The sequence below is a fragment of the Pseudorasbora parva genome, chromosome 3 (assembly GCF_024679245.1).
Source record: "Pseudorasbora parva isolate DD20220531a chromosome 3, ASM2467924v1, whole genome shotgun sequence".
NCBI lineage: Eukaryota > Metazoa > Chordata > Actinopteri > Cypriniformes > Gobionidae > Pseudorasbora > Pseudorasbora parva.
In genome coordinates, this window is record NC_090174.1 from 893,331 (window position 1) to 912,482 (window position 19,152).

The 19,152-nt window shown below is 33.9% G+C and overlaps 1 protein-coding gene across 4 annotated transcripts in view; it reads left to right on the forward strand.

Moving 5' to 3' along the window:
- The first annotated feature begins 10,226 nt into the window (after window positions 1-10,226).
- pax8 (paired box 8) overlaps window positions 10,227-19,152 on the forward strand; it is a 43,993-nt gene continuing 35,067 nt past the window's right edge. For 2 of the 4 annotated variants that reach the window (XM_067437517.1, XM_067437520.1), the window contains exons 1-2: window positions 10,229-10,334; window positions 10,635-10,754. In XM_067437517.1, the coding sequence (XP_067293618.1) occupies window positions 10,733-10,754 (22 nt within the window). In that variant the 5' untranslated portion in view covers window positions 10,229-10,334; window positions 10,635-10,732. Of the gene's footprint in view, window positions 10,335-10,634; window positions 10,755-19,152 lie in introns of all 4 variants that reach the window. The other 2 variants (XM_067437518.1, XM_067437519.1) reach the window with 2 other exon arrangements.

The window sequence follows — 19,152 nt, forward strand, 5'->3', positions numbered from 1 at the left end:
TAATCAGGATCTCCAGATTAATGTGATTTGATGAAGTTTAATCAGAGATCTCCAGATTAATGTGATTTGATGAAGTTTAATCAGAGATCTCCAGATTAATGTGATTTGATGAAGTTTAATCAGAGATCTCCAGATTAATGTGATTTGATGAAGTTTAATCAGAGATCTCCAGATTAATGTGATTTGATGAAGTTTAATCAGAGATCTCCAGATTAATGTGATTTGATGAAGTTTAATCAGAGATCTCCAGATTAATGTGATTTGATGAAGTTTAATCAGAGATCTCCAGATTAATGTGATTTGATGAAGTTTAATCAGAGATCTCCAGATTAATGTGATTTGATGAAGTTTAATCAGAGATCTCCAGATTAATGTGATTTGATGAAGTTTAATCAGAGATCTCCAGATTAATGTGATTTGATGAAGTTTAATCAGAGATCTCCAGATTAATGTGATTTGATGAAGTTTAATCAGAGATCTCCAGATTAATGTGATTTGATGAAGTTTAATCAGAGATCTCCAGATTAATGTGATTTGATGAAGTTTAATCAGAGATCTCCAGATTAATGTGATTTGATGAAGTTTAATCAGAGATCTCCAGATTAATGTGATTTGATGAAGTTTAATCAGAGATCTCCAGATTAATGTGATTTGATGAAGTTTAATCAGAGATCTCCAGATTAATGTGATTTGATGAAGTTTAATCAGAGATCTCCAGATTAATGTGATTTGATGAAGTTTAATCAGAGATCTCCAGATTAATGTGATTTGATGAAGTTTAAACAGAGATCTCCAGATTAATGTGATTTGATGAAGTTTAATCAGAGATCTCCAGATTAATGTGATTTGATGAAGTTTAATCAGGGATCTCCAGATTAATGTGATTTGATGAAGTTTAATCAGAGATCTCCAGATTAATGTGATTTGATGAAGTTTAATCAGAGATCTCCAGATTAATGTGATTTGATGAAGTTTAATCAGAGATCTCCAGATGAATGTGATTTGATGAAGTTTAATCAGAGATCTCCAGATTAATGTGATTTGATGAAGTTTAAACAGAGATCTCCAGATTAATGTGATTTGATGAAGTTTAATCAGGGATCTCCAGATTAATGTGATTTGATGAAGTTTAATCAGAGATCTCCAGATTAATGTGATTTGATGAAGTTTAATCAGAGATCTCCAGATTAATGTGATTTGATGAAGTTTAATCAGAGATCTCCAGATTAATGTGATTTGATGAAGTTTAAACAGAGATCTCCAGATTAATGTGATTTGATGAAGTTTAATCAGATCTCCAGATTAATGTGATTTGATGAAGTTTAATCACAGATCTCCAGATTAATGTGATTTGATGAAGTTTAATCAGAGATCTCCAGATTAATGTGATTTGATGAAGTTTAATCAGAGATCTCCAGATTAATGTGATTTGATGAAGTTTAATCAGATATCTCCAGATTAATGTGATTTGATGAAGTTTAATCAGAGATCTCCAGATTAATGTGATTTGATGAAGTTTAAACAGAGATCTCCAGATTAATGTGATTTGATGAAGTTTAAACAGAGATCTCCAGATTAATGTGATTTGATGAAGTTTAATCACAGATCTCCAGATTAATGTGATTTGATGAAGTTTAATCAGGGATCTCCAGATTAATGTGATTTGATGAAGTTTAATCAGGGATCTCCAGATTAATGTGATTTGATGAAGTTTAATCAGAGATCTCCAGATTAATGTGATTTGATGAAGTTTAATCAGAGATCTCCAGATTAATGTGATTTGATGAAGTTTAATCAGAGATCTCCAGATTAATGTGATTTGATGAAGTTTAATCAGGGATCTCCAGATTAATGTGATTTGATGAAGTTTAATCAGAGATCTCCAGATTAATGTGATTTGATGAAGTTTAATCAGAGATCTCCAGATTAATGTGATTTGATGAAGTTTAATCAGAGATCTCCAGATTAATGTGATTTGATGAAGTTTAATCAGGGATCTCCAGATTAATGTGATTTGATGAAGTTTAATCAGGGATCTCCAGATTAATGTGATTTGATGAAGTTTAATCAGAGATCTCCAGATTAATGTGATTTGATGAAGTTTAATCAGAGATCTCCAGATTAATGTGATTTGATGAAGTTTAAACAGAGATCTCCAGATTAATGTGATTTGATGAAGTTTAATCAGAGATCTCCAGATTAATGTGATTTGATGAAGTTTAATCAGGGATCTCCAGATTAATGTGATTTGATGAAGTTTAATCAGGGATCTCCAGATTAATGTGATTTGATGAAGTTTAATCAGAGATCTCCAGATTAATGTGATTTGATGAAGTTTAATCAGAGATCTCCAGATTAATGTGATTTGATGAAGTTTAATCAGAGATCTCCAGATTAATGTGATTTGATGAAGTTTAATCAGGGATCTCCAGATTAATGTGATTTGATGAAGTTTAATCAGGGATCTCCAGATTAATGTGATTTGATGAAGTTTAATCACAGATCTCCAGATTAATGTGATTTGATGAAGTTTAATCAGAGATCTCCAGATTAATGTGATTTGATGAAGTTTAATCAGAGATCTCCAGATTAATGTGATTTGATGAAGTTTAATCAGAGATCTCCAGATTAATGTGATTTGATGAAGTTTAATCAGAGATCTCCAGATTAATGTGATTTGATGAAGTTTAATCAGAGATCTCCAGATTAATGTGATTTGATGAAGTTTAATCAGAAATCTCCAGATTAATGTGATTTGATGAAGTTTAATCAGAGATCTCCATATTAATGTGATTTGATGAAGTTTAAACAGAGATCTCCAGATTAATGTGATTTGATGAAGTTTAATCACAGATCTCCAGATTAATGTGATTTGATGAAGTTTAATCAGAGATCCCCAGATTAATGTGATTTGATGAAGTTTAATCACAGATCTCCAGATTAATGTGATTTGATGAAGTTTAATCAGAGATCTCCAGATTAATGTGATTTGATGAAGTTTAATCAGAAATCTCCAGATTAATGTGATTTGATGAAGTTTAATCAGAGATCTCCATATTAATGTGATTTGATGAAGTTTAAACAGAGATCTCCAGATTAATGTGATTTGATGAAGTTTAATCAGAGATCTCCAGATTAATGTGATTTGATGAAGTTTAATCAGAGATCTCCAGATTAATGTGATTTGATGAAGTTTAATCAGATCTCCAGATTAATGTGATTTGATGAAGTTTAATCAGAGATCTCCAGATTAATGTGATTTGATGAAGTTTAATCAGGGATCTCCAGATTAATGTGATTTGATGAAGTTTAATCAGAGATCTCCAGATTAATGTGATTTGATGAAGTTTAATCAGAGATCTCCAGATTAATGTGATTTGATGAAGTTTAATCAGGGATCTCCAGATTAATGTGATTTGATGAAGTTTAATCAGAGATCTCCAGATTAATGTGATTTGATGAAGTTTAATCAGAGATCTCCAGATTAATGTGATTTGATGAAGTTTAATCAGAGATCTCCAGATTAATGTGATTTGATGAAGTTTAATCAGAGATCTCCAGATTAATGTGATTTGATGAAGTTTAATCAGAGATCTCCAGATTAATGTGATTTGATGAAGTTTAATCAGAGATCTCCAGATTAATGTGATTTGATGAAGTTTAATCAGAGATCTCCAGATTAATGTGATTTGATGAAGTTTAATCAGAGATCTCCAGATTAATGTGATTTGATGAAGTTTAATCAGAGATCTCCAGATTAATGTGATTTGATGAAGTTTAATCAGAGATCTCCAGATTAATGTGATTTGATGAAGTTTAATCAGAGATCTCCAGATTAATGTGATTTGATGAAGTTTAATCAGAGATCTCCAGATGAATGTGATTTGATGAAGTTTAATCAGAGATCTCCAGATTAATGTGATTTGATGAAGTTTAAACAGAGATCTCCAGATTAATGTGATTTGATGAAGTTTAATCAGGGATCTCCAGATTAATGTGATTTGATGAAGTTTAATCAGAGATCTCCAGATTAATGTGATTTGATGAAGTTTAATCAGAGATCTCCAGATTAATGTGATTTGATGAAGTTTAATCAGAGATCTCCAGATTAATGTGATTTGATGAAGTTTAAACAGAGATCTCCAGATTAATGTGATTTGATGAAGTTTAATCAGATCTCCAGATTAATGTGATTTGATGAAGTTTAATCACAGATCTCCAGATTAATGTGATTTGATGAAGTTTAATCAGAGATCTCCAGATTAATGTGATTTGATGAAGTTTAATCAGAGATCTCCAGATTAATGTGATTTGATGAAGTTTAATCAGATATCTCCAGATTAATGTGATTTGATGAAGTTTAATCAGAGATCTCCAGATTAATGTGATTTGATGAAGTTTAAACAGAGATCTCCAGATTAATGTGATTTGATGAAGTTTAAACAGAGATCTCCAGATTAATGTGATTTGATGAAGTTTAATCACAGATCTCCAGATTAATGTGATTTGATGAAGTTTAATCAGGGATCTCCAGATTAATGTGATTTGATGAAGTTTAATCAGGGATCTCCAGATTAATGTGATTTGATGAAGTTTAATCAGAGATCTCCAGATTAATGTGATTTGATGAAGTTTAATCAGAGATCTCCAGATTAATGTGATTTGATGAAGTTTAATCAGAGATCTCCAGATTAATGTGATTTGATGAAGTTTAATCAGGGATCTCCAGATTAATGTGATTTGATGAAGTTTAATCAGAGATCTCCAGATTAATGTGATTTGATGAAGTTTAATCAGAGATCTCCAGATTAATGTGATTTGATGAAGTTTAATCAGAGATCTCCAGATTAATGTGATTTGATGAAGTTTAATCAGGGATCTCCAGATTAATGTGATTTGATGAAGTTTAATCAGGGATCTCCAGATTAATGTGATTTGATGAAGTTTAATCAGAGATCTCCAGATTAATGTGATTTGATGAAGTTTAATCAGAGATCTCCAGATTAATGTGATTTGATGAAGTTTAAACAGAGATCTCCAGATTAATGTGATTTGATGAAGTTTAATCAGAGATCTCCAGATTAATGTGATTTGATGAAGTTTAATCAGGGATCTCCAGATTAATGTGATTTGATGAAGTTTAATCAGGGATCTCCAGATTAATGTGATTTGATGAAGTTTAATCAGAGATCTCCAGATTAATGTGATTTGATGAAGTTTAATCAGAGATCTCCAGATTAATGTGATTTGATGAAGTTTAATCAGAGATCTCCAGATTAATGTGATTTGATGAAGTTTAATCAGGGATCTCCAGATTAATGTGATTTGATGAAGTTTAATCAGGGATCTCCAGATTAATGTGATTTGATGAAGTTTAATCACAGATCTCCAGATTAATGTGATTTGATGAAGTTTAATCAGAGATCTCCAGATTAATGTGATTTGATGAAGTTTAATCAGAGATCTCCAGATTAATGTGATTTGATGAAGTTTAATCAGAGATCTCCAGATTAATGTGATTTGATGAAGTTTAATCAGAAATCTCCAGATTAATGTGATTTGATGAAGTTTAATCAGAGATCTCCATATTAATGTGATTTGATGAAGTTTAAACAGAGATCTCCAGATTAATGTGATTTGATGAAGTTTAATCACAGATCTCCAGATTAATGTGATTTGATGAAGTTTAATCAGAGATCCCCAGATTAATGTGATTTGATGAAGTTTAATCACAGATCTCCAGATTAATGTGATTTGATGAAGTTTAATCAGAGATCTCCAGATTAATGTGATTTGATGAAGTTTAATCAGAAATCTCCAGATTAATGTGATTTGATGAAGTTTAATCAGAGATCTCCATATTAATGTGATTTGATGAAGTTTAAACAGAGATCTCCAGATTAATGTGATTTGATGAAGTTTAATCAGAGATCTCCAGATTAATGTGATTTGATGAAGTTTAATCAGAGATCTCCAGATTAATGTGATTTGATGAAGTTTAATCAGATCTCCAGATTAATGTGATTTGATGAAGTTTAATCAGAGATCTCCAGATTAATGTGATTTGATGAAGTTTAATCAGGGATCTCCAGATTAATGTGATTTGATGAAGTTTAATCAGAGATCTCCAGATTAATGTGATTTGATGAAGTTTAATCAGAGATCTCCAGATTAATGTGATTTGATGAAGTTTAATCAGGGATCTCCAGATTAATGTGATTTGATGAAGTTTAATCAGAGATCTCCAGATTAATGTGATTTGATGAAGTTTAATCAGAGATCTCCAGATTAATGTGATTTGATGAAGTTTAATCAGAGATCTCCAGATTAATGTGATTTGATGAAGTTTAATCAGAGATCTCCAGATTAATGTGATTTGATGAAGTTTAATCAGAGATCTCCAGATTAATGTGATTTGATGAAGTTTAATCAGAGATCTCCAGATTAATGTGATTTGATGAAGTTTAATCAGAGATCTCCAGATTAATGTGATTTGATGAAGTTTAATCAGAGATCTCCAGATTAATGTGATTTGATGAAGTTTAATCAGAGATCTCCAGATTAATGTGATTTGATGAAGTTTAATCAGAGATCTCCAGATTAATGTGATTTGATGAAGTTTAATCAGAGATCTCCAGATTAATGTGATTTGATGAAGTTTAATCAGAGATCTCCAGATTAATGTGATTTGATGAAGTTTAATCAGAGATCTCCAGATTAATGTGATTTGATGAAGTTTAATCAGAGATCTCCAGATTAATGTGATTTGATGAAGTTTAATCAGATCTCCAGATTAATGTGATTTGATGAAGTTTAATCAGAGATCTCCAGATTAATGTGATTTGATGAAGTTTAATCAGAGATCTCCAGATTAATGTGATTTGATGAAGTTTAATCAGAGATCTCCAGATTAATGTGATTTGATGAAGTTTAATCAGAGATCACCAGATTAATGTGATTTGATGAAGTTTAATCACAGATCTCCAGATTAATGTGATTTGATGAAGTTTAATCAGAGATCACCAGATTAATGTGATTTGATGAAGTTTAATCAGAGATCTCCAGATTAATGTGATTTGATGAAGTTTAATCAGATCTCCAGATTAATGTGATTTGATGAAGTTTAATCAGAGATCTCCAGATTAATGTGATTTGATGAAGTTTAATCAGAGATCTCCAGATTAATGTGATTTGATGAAGTTTAATCAGAGATCTCCAGATTAATGTGATTTGATGAAGTTTAAAGAGAGGTTAATGTGAAAATTCTACATTAATCTGGCAATCTCTATTAATCATTCCGCGCATCTCTAAAACCGGATAACGGTAATGTTTTACGGTGGACTTTTTGTTCAAATGCACCATTTTGCAAAAGAAGGTGTGCTATTGCTCGGATTAGGTTTACATTTTTGGGGGCTTTTTTTTTATGTATGAATCCACAAGAAGGACTTGCTGAATTTAGAGAGTAACCCGCTGTGTGTTGATCAGCATAGATCAGGTAAAGTTGAGTCTCTGATGATCGTTTGGATGATGCAAAATGGCAAAACATGAACCTTTGACCTCTGATGTGCATTCGGACACACCCGAACAAGAATTAGACTTTAAAAACAAGATGCTTTAGGCTTTAATAAGAGCGGGTTATTGGCCCTATATGTGTATAACACATCGGTTAATTTATAATTCTTCTTTGATTGTCGATATGGGTTAGTGTTATCAAGCTCATTTTCACAGAAACTTTCTCCCAGTAAACCATAAACTGACCATAAACTGGCCTTTAATATTTAAAGTCACCTTTAGGCATCCTCGCATACATATAACTGTGCATTAAACAACACATCTCACACACTCACACACACACACACACACACATGACGGAGTGTTCTGGGCGTGTAAAGCATCATCACTGGAGTATCCTGACAGGATAACAGGCTTTAATCCCGCGGTAAACTCTCCTTCACCTCCTCGCTCAGTCCTCCTCAGGTCTGCGGCCCTCTCCTCGGGCGCATTTACTCGGCGCTTCTGTGTGTGTGTGTGTGTGTGTGTGTGTGTGTGTGTGTGTGTGTGTGTGTGTGTGTGTGTGTGTGTGTGTGTGTGTGTGTGTGTGTGTGTGTGTATGTGTGTGTGTGTGTGTGTGTGTGTGTGTGTGTGTGTGTGTGTGTGTGTGTGTGTGTGTGTGTGTGTGTGTGTGTTTATCTGAAAACACAGCACTTTGTTCTGCGAAGGCATGCATATGAATGCATGAAATGAAAGAGCCTTCAGAGGAATATCGAGATAAGAGAATGGACTGCGCGTGACCTGTCGTATTCTCTCCTCAAGCCTTTAATGTGGTCTAGAGTCTAAAGTTTAATATTAACGCGCGCATTAATGATGAAATATGCGCCGTGTTCTTCTGCCACGCGCGCCATATGGCGAAGGCCGAGCCCCGCGTGTCATAAACGAGCGGTTCGGGCGGTTCTGTGTGTGTTAAAGCTGTGAGAACAACATGAAGTGTGTGAAGATTAAGTGACCCTGCTGAGAGTCGGGCTATTCCCGCGGAGAAGAGCCAATAAACACACACACACACACACACACACACACACACACACACACACACACACACACACACACACTGCCCCTAAACCTACCCATCACAGGAAACATTCTGCATTTTTACTTTCTCATAAAAACTCCTCCTGTGTGATTTATAAGCCTTTTGTAAAGTGGGGCCATGGGTAATGTCCTCATATTTCACCCTCTCCTGTAATACCTGTGTCATACCCATGGCATTATACACATTTGTGTCTTCATGTGTCACAAAAACAGTCACACACACACACACACACACACGGGCTGGACATTACAGCGGTAAAAACCCAGCCTAATCTCATCCAGACGATTCTTTTATTTTTAGTATTATTTTTATTTATTAAAGAAAGGCATTGATCCGATTCAGTCAGTAATAATAATAATATTAATAATAATAATAATAATAATAAAAGCCTAGATAAAACCCAGTCATTATTATTATTATTATCATTATTTATTAATAAAAGGCATTGATCAAATCCAGACAATAACAATAATAATGATACAATTAACAGATAAAGCCCAGTCATAATAATAATAATAATAATATTAATAATAATAATAATTATTATTATTATTATTTAATATGTATTATTATTATTATTATTATTATTATTATTATTATTATTATTATTATTTAATATGTATTATTATTATTATTATTATGTATTAATAAAATGCATTGATCAAATCCAGTCATTAATAATAATAATAGCCTAGATAAAACTCAGTCATTACTATTATTAGGCTATTATTTATTAATTAAATGCATTGATCAAATTCTGTGAATAGTAGTAGTAATAATAATAATAGGCCTAATAGCCTAATAATAATAATAAAATCAACAGATAAGACCCAGTCATTATTATTAGGATTGTTTGTCGGAGGTAAAGTGCAGTGATGGATCCGGTATTAGTTACCCACAGAGAAAGGGGTGCCAAAATTGTACCTTTAGGCAGTGCCCTTAAAGGGACATCTCTGTACCCTTTTTACTCCTAAAAGGTGCATATAGTACCTTTGAGTACAAATGCGTAAAAATGGTACAAAGTTGTCCTTTTAACACACTCTACTTTTAGAGTAGGCCTATACACTCTAAAAAATACTGGACTAAAAACAACCCAAGTGGGGTTGAAAATGGACTAACCCAGCAATTGGGTTGTTTTAAACCCAGCGATTGGGTTGTCTTAAGCAACATTTAACCCAACCGCTGGGTTAAAACAACCCAATTGCTGGTTTAGTCCATTTTCAACCCAGCTTGGGTTGTTTTTAACCCAGCATTTTTTAGAGTCTACTGCCTCAGCGACAATATGTTGTATCCCTACAGGTAGGCTACAATATTGACACCCTTTTCTCTGTGTGTATGATAAAACCGCAGATTATAGCAAATCAAGAGTCCAATTGTGTGTGAACGATCGCCGCGGGAGGCGCATCTAATCACCGATGAATGAGAACGACACATATTTCCGTGAACGCTCGGTGCTGTTGTGTTCTGGAAGCGGTCTCTCCGGTAATCATCCATCCGTGCCGGTTTGGGCCAACCCCCGGTGCAAACGGCCCCGCCCCTAAATCCGCCGACCAATGGCGAGGCGCGTCCGGTGCGCGTGAGAGCCGCGGGGATAAAGCCTCCGCGGGCCCGTCCGCCGCTCTTACGGGAGAGTCCCACACACACACACACACACACACACACACACTCGGAACATGTGCCATTAGAACCGGCACTGTGGCGCTGGATACGAGCCGTCGGATATTCACTCGCGTTTCTTCTCCACAAGGTAAAGCATGCGCTATTATATATATCTGTGCGTTATTATCTGTGCGTTATTATCTGTGCGTTATTAATCGAGCTGTAAACTTATTGATACCTCCAGATTGTTCAGCCGGTAACTTCTGTAAAAAAATAATAATAATCCCATAATCTACATAACGCGCACCAGAACAAGCCAAACCTCCGAGTGATGCTTAAACTCGCAATAATAACTCTCCGGGATAATAAACACATTCAGTATTCATATTAAATCATAAATATAACAATAGCCGCAACTGTCAGGTTCACCATAAATGTCCTTTTGCAGGGAATAAAACTATCCAGGCAGGAATATTGACCTCATATGGACTAAAAGATTAAGCCGACACTTGGACATTAAACCCGGACAGCCAGACTTCTCGGAGAATGTCCAACACGACTGGGCGAGGTAAAATAATAAAAATAATAATAATAATAATCCATATAGCGCTTTACAGATCACGTGTGCCGCTATTTATTATTTAATCATAATAATGATCATCATTGAGTTATTCAAGAAAATATTCAGCGGATATCGTTTATCTTGTTTGTTTATTTTACAAATAGCTACTGTCAGAACGATATTTACAATCGAATCTAATGGACTGGTTTGGCATTTTATGATCGGAAGAATTTATAATCTGATCTAAAATAACAATAACAATCCCATAACTCGCATTCATGAGTCTTAAATCTTCTGCTATTCATTTGAAGAGCCTATGATTATTTTTATTTTCTGAATATGATAGGCTATGCTTTATCTGAATATGATATAATGTGATATGTTTTATCTGAATATGATGCCTATATTTTATCTGATATATGATGGTATAATATGATATATGTATTATCTAAATATGATATATGTTTTATCTGAATATTATATATGTTTTATCAGAATATGATATAATATGATATGTTTTATCTGAATATGATATATGTTTTATCAGAATATGATATAATATGATATGTTTTATCTGAATATGATATATGTTTTATCAGAATATGATATAATATGATATATGTTTTATCAGAATATGATATAATATGATATATGTATTATCTAAATATGATATATGTTTTATCTGAATATTATATATGTATTATCTGAATATGATATAATATGATATGTTTTATCTGAATATGATATAATATGATATATGTATTATCTGAATATGATATAATATGATATATGTTTTATCTGAATATGATATATGTTTTAATAGGCCTCGTTAGTCTTTCCTCGCACAGATATTGACTTCCGTTTAGAGAGAAAACATCAGTGATATATAATGATATATAAAGCACACACACACACACACACACACACACACACTGGTTGATATTGACCCATTATTCCCGCCTGTACGGAGAGAGACATGTTCCGTTTCTGTGTTTTTTCTTCCGCTTTGCTCTTCTTATAGTTTTATCATTAGCGCTAATATTAATATCGTTTAACGGGTTAGAATGTGATTTAAATTACAGCAGCACTTACAGCACGTGTGTGTCGGAGGTTTTATCCCTAAAATTTCGCTCTAATTTCCACATTATTGTTTCTCCCTTTGTACACGTTTCCATATATTTGAAGAAATGTACAATTTATATTAATTCTGTACTCATTCGTTCATCGCTTATTATTGTCGGAATTTGAGTTTTGGGAATTTTCTTTTCCTCTTATTGCGACCTGAAGGAAATCATTCATTTGATGAAATTGCGTGTCCATAATGATTATCTAAAGTCTGCAGCACAACAGGCGAAAATCATAACAGGTAAAAAATCATAACAGGTAAAAAATCATAACAGGCGAAAATCATAACAGGTAAAAAATCATAACAGGTAAAAATCGCGTCTGTACAATTTAAGCAATCAGTTAAAATCATTTTGTAATTGATTCAGTTTGCGCTTCAGTTTTTTTGAAGTCAGGCCATGATCCAAAAGGGTCTCGTTAAAATCTCTTTTAATAAAATAATACATTTTTAAAAAGCCCGAGCCCTATAACATAACTTATTACATATTAATAAGCCATATTAGCCTACACAAACTAACACAAACTAATACAATCCACGATAGAAACAGAACAGGCTTCAAACCCCTTAACGAACCGCCATCAGGATCTGTGTGTGTGTGTGTGTGTGTGTGTGCGTGCGTGCGTGCGTGTGAGAGAGAGAGAGAGAGAGAGAGAGAGAGAAATTTGAATTTAACAACACTTTTATTACAAAAGCCTCTCCTATTCACAGTACACTCCTGCAACACAGTAGCTAGGCTATTTAAAAAAATAATTAAAATAAATAAAACACACACACACACACACACACACACACACACACACACACACACACATGTGGGTCTATGTGGTTTACTGGGACTCTCCATAGGCGTAATGGTTTTTATACTGTACAACCCGTATTTTCTATCCCCTTACACTGCCCCTAAACCTACCCATCACACACACACACACACACACACACACACACACACACACACACACACACACACACACACACACACACACACACAGCCCCTAAACCTACCCAACACACACACACACTGCCCCTAAACCTACCCAACACACACACACACACACTGCCCCTAAACCTACCCATCACAGGAAACATTCTGCATTTTTACTTTCTCAAAAAAACATCATTTAGTATGTTTTTAAGGCCATTTGAATTATGAGGACATTTGATATGTCCTCATAAACCACATTTATAGTGTAATACCCATGTAGTTATACAAATTTGTGTCCTCATAAACCACATAAACAGGCTCACACACACACACACACACACACACACACACACACACACACACACACACACACACACACACACACACACACACACCCAGGGGTTGTTTTTAGGAGTTGTAATGAGACTTTCTCTGGAGAGTTTATTTTGGGGTACAAATATATGATGAAGAATATATTTGTTTGATAACTTCTGAATTTTGTTCTAGGCCAAACAAAACTGGCCATTTATACAAAAAGAAAATAGAACAAAATGTAAATCAGAACTTAGCAGTGTTGCTTTCTAACCCGGTGAAGTCAGGAGTTATGGCTGATGTCTATTAGAAGTCTGTTGATGATTTATTTGAATAAACATCATTTGAGGCTCTGTGCTCTGTTTTCAGGAGGAATGATTTCTTGCGCATATTTTGTAAGAAATTAAATATTTTTTATTTTTTTTAATTATTTTTTTAAATAGCCTAGCTACTGTGTTGCAGGAGTGTACTGGGAATAGGAGAGGCTTTTGTAATAAAAGTGTTGTTAAATTCAAAATCTCTCTCTCTCTCTCTCTCTCTCTCTCTCTCTCTCTCTCTCTCTCTCTCTCTCTCTCTCTCTCTCTCTCTCTCTCTCTCTCTCTCTCTCTCTCTCTCTCTCTCTCTCTCTCTCTCTCTCTCTCTCTCTCTCTCTCTCTCTCTCTCTCTCTCTCTCTCTCTCTCTCTGTGTGTGTGTGTGTGTGTGTATCCTCCTGGGGTTTCTCTGCTTTAATATCCTGTCGCTCGCTGACTCTTGGCGAGGAGAGTTTGACACACTCCGCTAACACCGTTAATAGCGCCGTTTGATGTGCAAATGAAAGAGCGAAAGGCCAGAAGAGCTGAACGGGTTAAAGCCACTGGAGCAGCGCGCCTGAAACACGACACACGGACGGACCTTAAAATACGACGCTTTTCATTTAATGTTCCAGGCGCTAAAAAACGCTGGGTTCAAAACAACCCAAAGTTGGGTTGAAAATGGACAAACCCAGCGATTGGGTTGTTTTGAACCCAGCGTTTTTATAGTGTGATTACTTATTACTGAACGACTGAACATCATATTTTTAATAATTAAATAATTTAACAAGTACACTTGTTTTACATGTACATCCCAGTGAAATAAAATACATTAAAATAATGTTCTTTCTCTCATTTTGAATTGTTTTAGAGTTTTATATTTATATTTAAATATTTATGCATATAATGCATATTTATGTTTCATGAATATTTAACACAAAAATGTTAAATGGGGGCTAAAATGGATCATAGCAGTATTATGCAGTATTATGACTTGTATATCTGAGCAGAGCTATGGTTATAGTTAGGGATACACTCACCTAAAGGATTATTAGTAGGGATGTCCTGATGTGATTTCAGACTCGATTAATCGACGTTACTATAAGGACTCGGATTTATATTTATATTCTCATTAATTTTGTAACGCATCAATAGTTATGCGGTGGCACAGAGTTAGACCCTTTTAACTCCACACAGAAACAGCAATGAGTGCGGCATGACATCACTTTTTGTTGTACATTATTGGTTTAAACCAAGCCTGCAGTGCCCCTCTCAGAAACTGAAGTCTCCGCGCCTCCATCGCCCCCTAGTGGCCGGTCCCAGTATAGCCACACCTCCCGGTTTTCTAATGGACGCGAGGCAAACTAAACAAAAAATTACACTTCAAATATTTTTCCCCAAAGTTAGTTTATGTCATTGTAGGCAGTTATCATCACTATGATTTCATTTCAAGTGTTCGTTTTTTAAATAAGATTAGTTTTAGTTAGTTATCTGATGCTATAAAAACGGGTGCATGATGTCATGATTGACAGCTGAGATCGACATCTTCTCTGAGTGAAGTTGTCACTGAGGCACTAACAGACTTTTTTCAGGATTTTGGGGAGTAGATTGGAGCTTTAGCTTTAATTTCGACATTTCCATAACTGTTTATTTCACACCAACATAATTAATTATTCTGCATCTGTGAGAGCGTGGGCGGGCTTTTGATATCGCCGTTGTACTTCCTGCTCTCTACTGCACAACTCCAGTCCCGGACTTTTTTCATATTTACTGTTGCACTAAAATCCAAAAGTGACAAATTTATGTTATTACTTGATTGTTCAAGCTACCTTACAGAAGTGCTGTGTTTGTTAACAGAGTTGTTGAATTTTAAAATAAGGTGAATTAAATAACAAATAAGAAACATCCTGGATCGTTTTGTTTTTTTGCTCTTCTTTATTCTTTTTTTTTTTTTTATGTAGGCTATTATAGAAGTATCGGATCGTGACTCAGTATCGGCAAATACTCAAAAGCAAATGACTCGGACTCAGACTCGAGGGCAAAAAAACATGATCGGGACGTCCCTAATTATTAGGAGCACACACTAATCCTGTGTTTGACCCTTTCTCCTTACGAACTGCCTTAATTCTGCGTGGCATTGATCAACAAGCTGCTGAAAGCATTCTTTAGAAATGTCGGCCCATATTGATAGGAGAGCATCTTGCAGTTGATGGAGATTTGTGGGATGCACATCCAGGGCACGAAGCTCCCGTTCCACCACATCCCAAAGATGCTCTATTGGGTTGAGATCTGGGGACTGTGGCGGCCATTTTAGTACAGTCAACTCATTGGCATGTTCAAGAAACCAATCTGAAATGATTGGAGCTTTGTGACATGGTGCATTATCCTGCTGGAAGTAGCCATCAGAGGATGGGCACATGGTGGTCATAAAGGGATGGACATGGTCAGAAACAATGCTCAGGTAGGCTGTGGCATTTAAACGATGCCCAATTGGCACTAAGGGGCCTAAAGTGTGCCAAGAAAACATCCCCCACACCATTACACCACCACCACCAGCCTGCACAGTGGGAACAAGGCATGATGGGTCCATGTTCTCATTCTGTTTACGCCAAATTCTGACTCTACCATCTGAATGTCTCAACAGAAATCGAGACTCATCAGACCAGGCAACATTTCTCCAGTCTTCAACTGGCCAATTTTGGTGAGCTTGTGCAAATTGTCGCCTCTTTTTCCTGTTTGTAGTGGAGATGAGTGGTACCCGGTGGTGGTACAAGGTGGTGTGGGTTGTGGCTTCACAAATGCTTTGCTGCATACCTCGGTTGTAGCGAGTGGTTATTTCAGTCAAAGTTGCTCTTCCATCAGCTTGAATCAGTCGGCCCATTCTCCTCTGACCTCGAGCATCAACAAGGCATTTTCTCCCACAGGACTGCTGCATACTGGATGCTCTTCTCTTTTCACACCATTCTTTGTAAACCCTAGAAATGGTTGTGTGTGAAAATCCCAGTAACTGAGCAGATTGTGAAATACTCAGACCGGCCCGTCTGGCACCAACAACCATGCCACGCTCAATACCCCCTAACCACACCCCTAAATGCACTGAAGCAACTGCCATGGGATTGGTTGATTATAGTTAGGGATATATTTATAGTTATAGTTAGGAATATAGTTATAGTTAGGGATATAGTTATAGTTATAGTTATAGTTATAGTTATAGTCATAGTTAGGGATATAGTTATAGTTATAGTTATAGTCATAGTTAGGGATATAGTTATAGTTATAAATATAGTTATAGTTATAGTTATAGTTAGGGATATAGTTATAGTTATAGTCATAGTTAGGGATATAGTTATAGTTATAGTTAGGGATATAGTTACAGTTATAGTTAGGGATATAGTTATAGTTATAGTTATAGTTATAGTTAGGGATATAGTTACAGTTATAGTTAGGGAAATAGTTAGGGATATAGTTATAGTTATAGTTAGGGATATAGTTATAGTTATAGTTAGGGATATAGTTATAGTTAGGGTTATAGTTATAGTTATAGTTATAGTTATGGATATAGTTACAGTTATAGTTAGGGAAATAGTTAGGGATATAGTTATAGTTATAGTTAGGGATATAGTTATAGTTATAGTTATAGTTAGGGATATAGTTATAGTTAGGGATATAGTTATAGTTAGGGATATAGTTATAGTTATAGTTAGGGATATAGTTATAGTTAGGGATATAGTTATAGTTATAGTTAGGGATATAGTTATAGTTATAGTTAGGGTTATAGTTATAGTTAGGGATATAGTTATAGTTATAGTTAGGGATATAGTTATAGTTATAGTTATAGTTAGGGATATAGTTATAGTTAGGGATATAGTTATAGTTATAGTTAGGGATATAGTTATAGTTAGGGATATAGTTATAGTTAGGGATATAGTTATAGTTAGGGTTATAGTTATAGTTATAGTTAGGGATATAGTTATAGTTAGGGATATAGTTATAGTTAGGGATATAGTTATAGTTATAGTTAGGGATATAGTTATAGTTAGGGATATAGTTATAGTTATAGTTAGGGATATAGTTATAGTTAGGGATATAGTTATAGTTATAGTTATAGTTATAGTTATAGTTAGGGACAGTTATAGTTAGGGATATAGTTATAGTTAGGGATATAGTTATAGTTAGGGTTATAGTTATAGTTATAGTTATAGTTATAGTTATAGTTATAGTTATAGTTAGGGACAGTTATAGTTAGGGATATAGTTATAGTTAGGGATATAGTTATAGTTAGGGTTATAGTTATAGTTATAGTTAGGGATATAGTTATAGTTAGGGATATAGTTATAGTTAGGGTTATAGTTATAGTTATAGTTAGGGATATAGTTATAGTTATAGTAAGGGATATAGTTATAGTTAGGGATATAGTTATAGTTAGGGATATAGTTATAGTTATAGTTAGGGATATAGTTATAGTTAGGGATATAGTTATGGTTAGGGTTATAGTTATAGTTATAGTTATAGTTATAGTTAGGGATATAGTTATAGTTAGGGATATAGTTATGGTTAGGTTATAGTTATAGTTATAGTTATAGTTATAGTTAGGGATATAGTTATAGTTAGGGGTATAGTTAGGGTTATAGTTAGGGACATAGTTATAGTTAGGGATATAGTTATAGTTAGGGATATAGTTATAGTTAGGGATATAGTTATAGTTAGGGATATAGTTATTGTTAGGGATATAGTTATGGTTATGGTTATAGTTATAGTTATAGTTATAGTTATAGTTAGGGATATAGTTATAGTTAGGGATATAGTTATGGTTAGGTTATAGTTATAGTTATAGTTATAGTTAGGGATATAGTTATAGTTAGGGATATAGTTATAGTTAGGGATATAGTTATAGTTAGGGATATAGTTATTGTTAGGGATATAGTTATGGTTATGGTTATAGTTATAGTTATAGTTATAGTTAGGGATATAGTTATAGTTAGGGATATAGTTATGGTTAGGTTATAGTTATAGTTATAGTTATAGTTAGGGATATAGTTATAGTTATAGTTAGGGTTATAGTTAGGGTTATAGTTAGGGACATAGTTATAGTTAGGGATATAGTTATAGCTATAGTTAGGGATATAGTTATAGTTATAGTTAGGGATATAGTTATAGTTATAGTTAGGGATATAGTTATAGTTATAGTTAGGGATATAGTTATAGTTATAGTTAGGGATATAGTTATAGTTATAGTTAGGGATATAGTTATAGTTATAGTTAGGGATATAGTTATAGTTATAGTTAGGGATATAGTTATAGTTATAGTTAGGGATATAGTTATAGTTATAGTTAGGGATATAGTTATAGTTATAGTTAGGGATATAGTTATAGCTATAGTTAGGGATATAGTTATAGTTATAGTTAGGGATATAGTTATAGTTATAGTTAGGGATATAGTTATAGTTATAGTTAGGGATATAGTTATAGCTATAGTTAGGGATATAGTTATAGTTATAGTTAGGGATATAGTTATAGTTATAGTTAGGGATATAGTTATAGCTATAGTTAGGGATATAGTTATAGTTATAGTTAGGGATATAGTTATAGTTATAGTTAGGGATATAGTTATAGTTATAGTTAGGGATATAGTTATAGTTAGGGTTAAGTTATGGTTATGGTTATAGTTATAGTTATAGTTTGTGTTATAGTTATAGTTAGGGATATAGTTATAGTTATAGTTAGGGATATAGTTATAGTTTGGGTTATAGTTA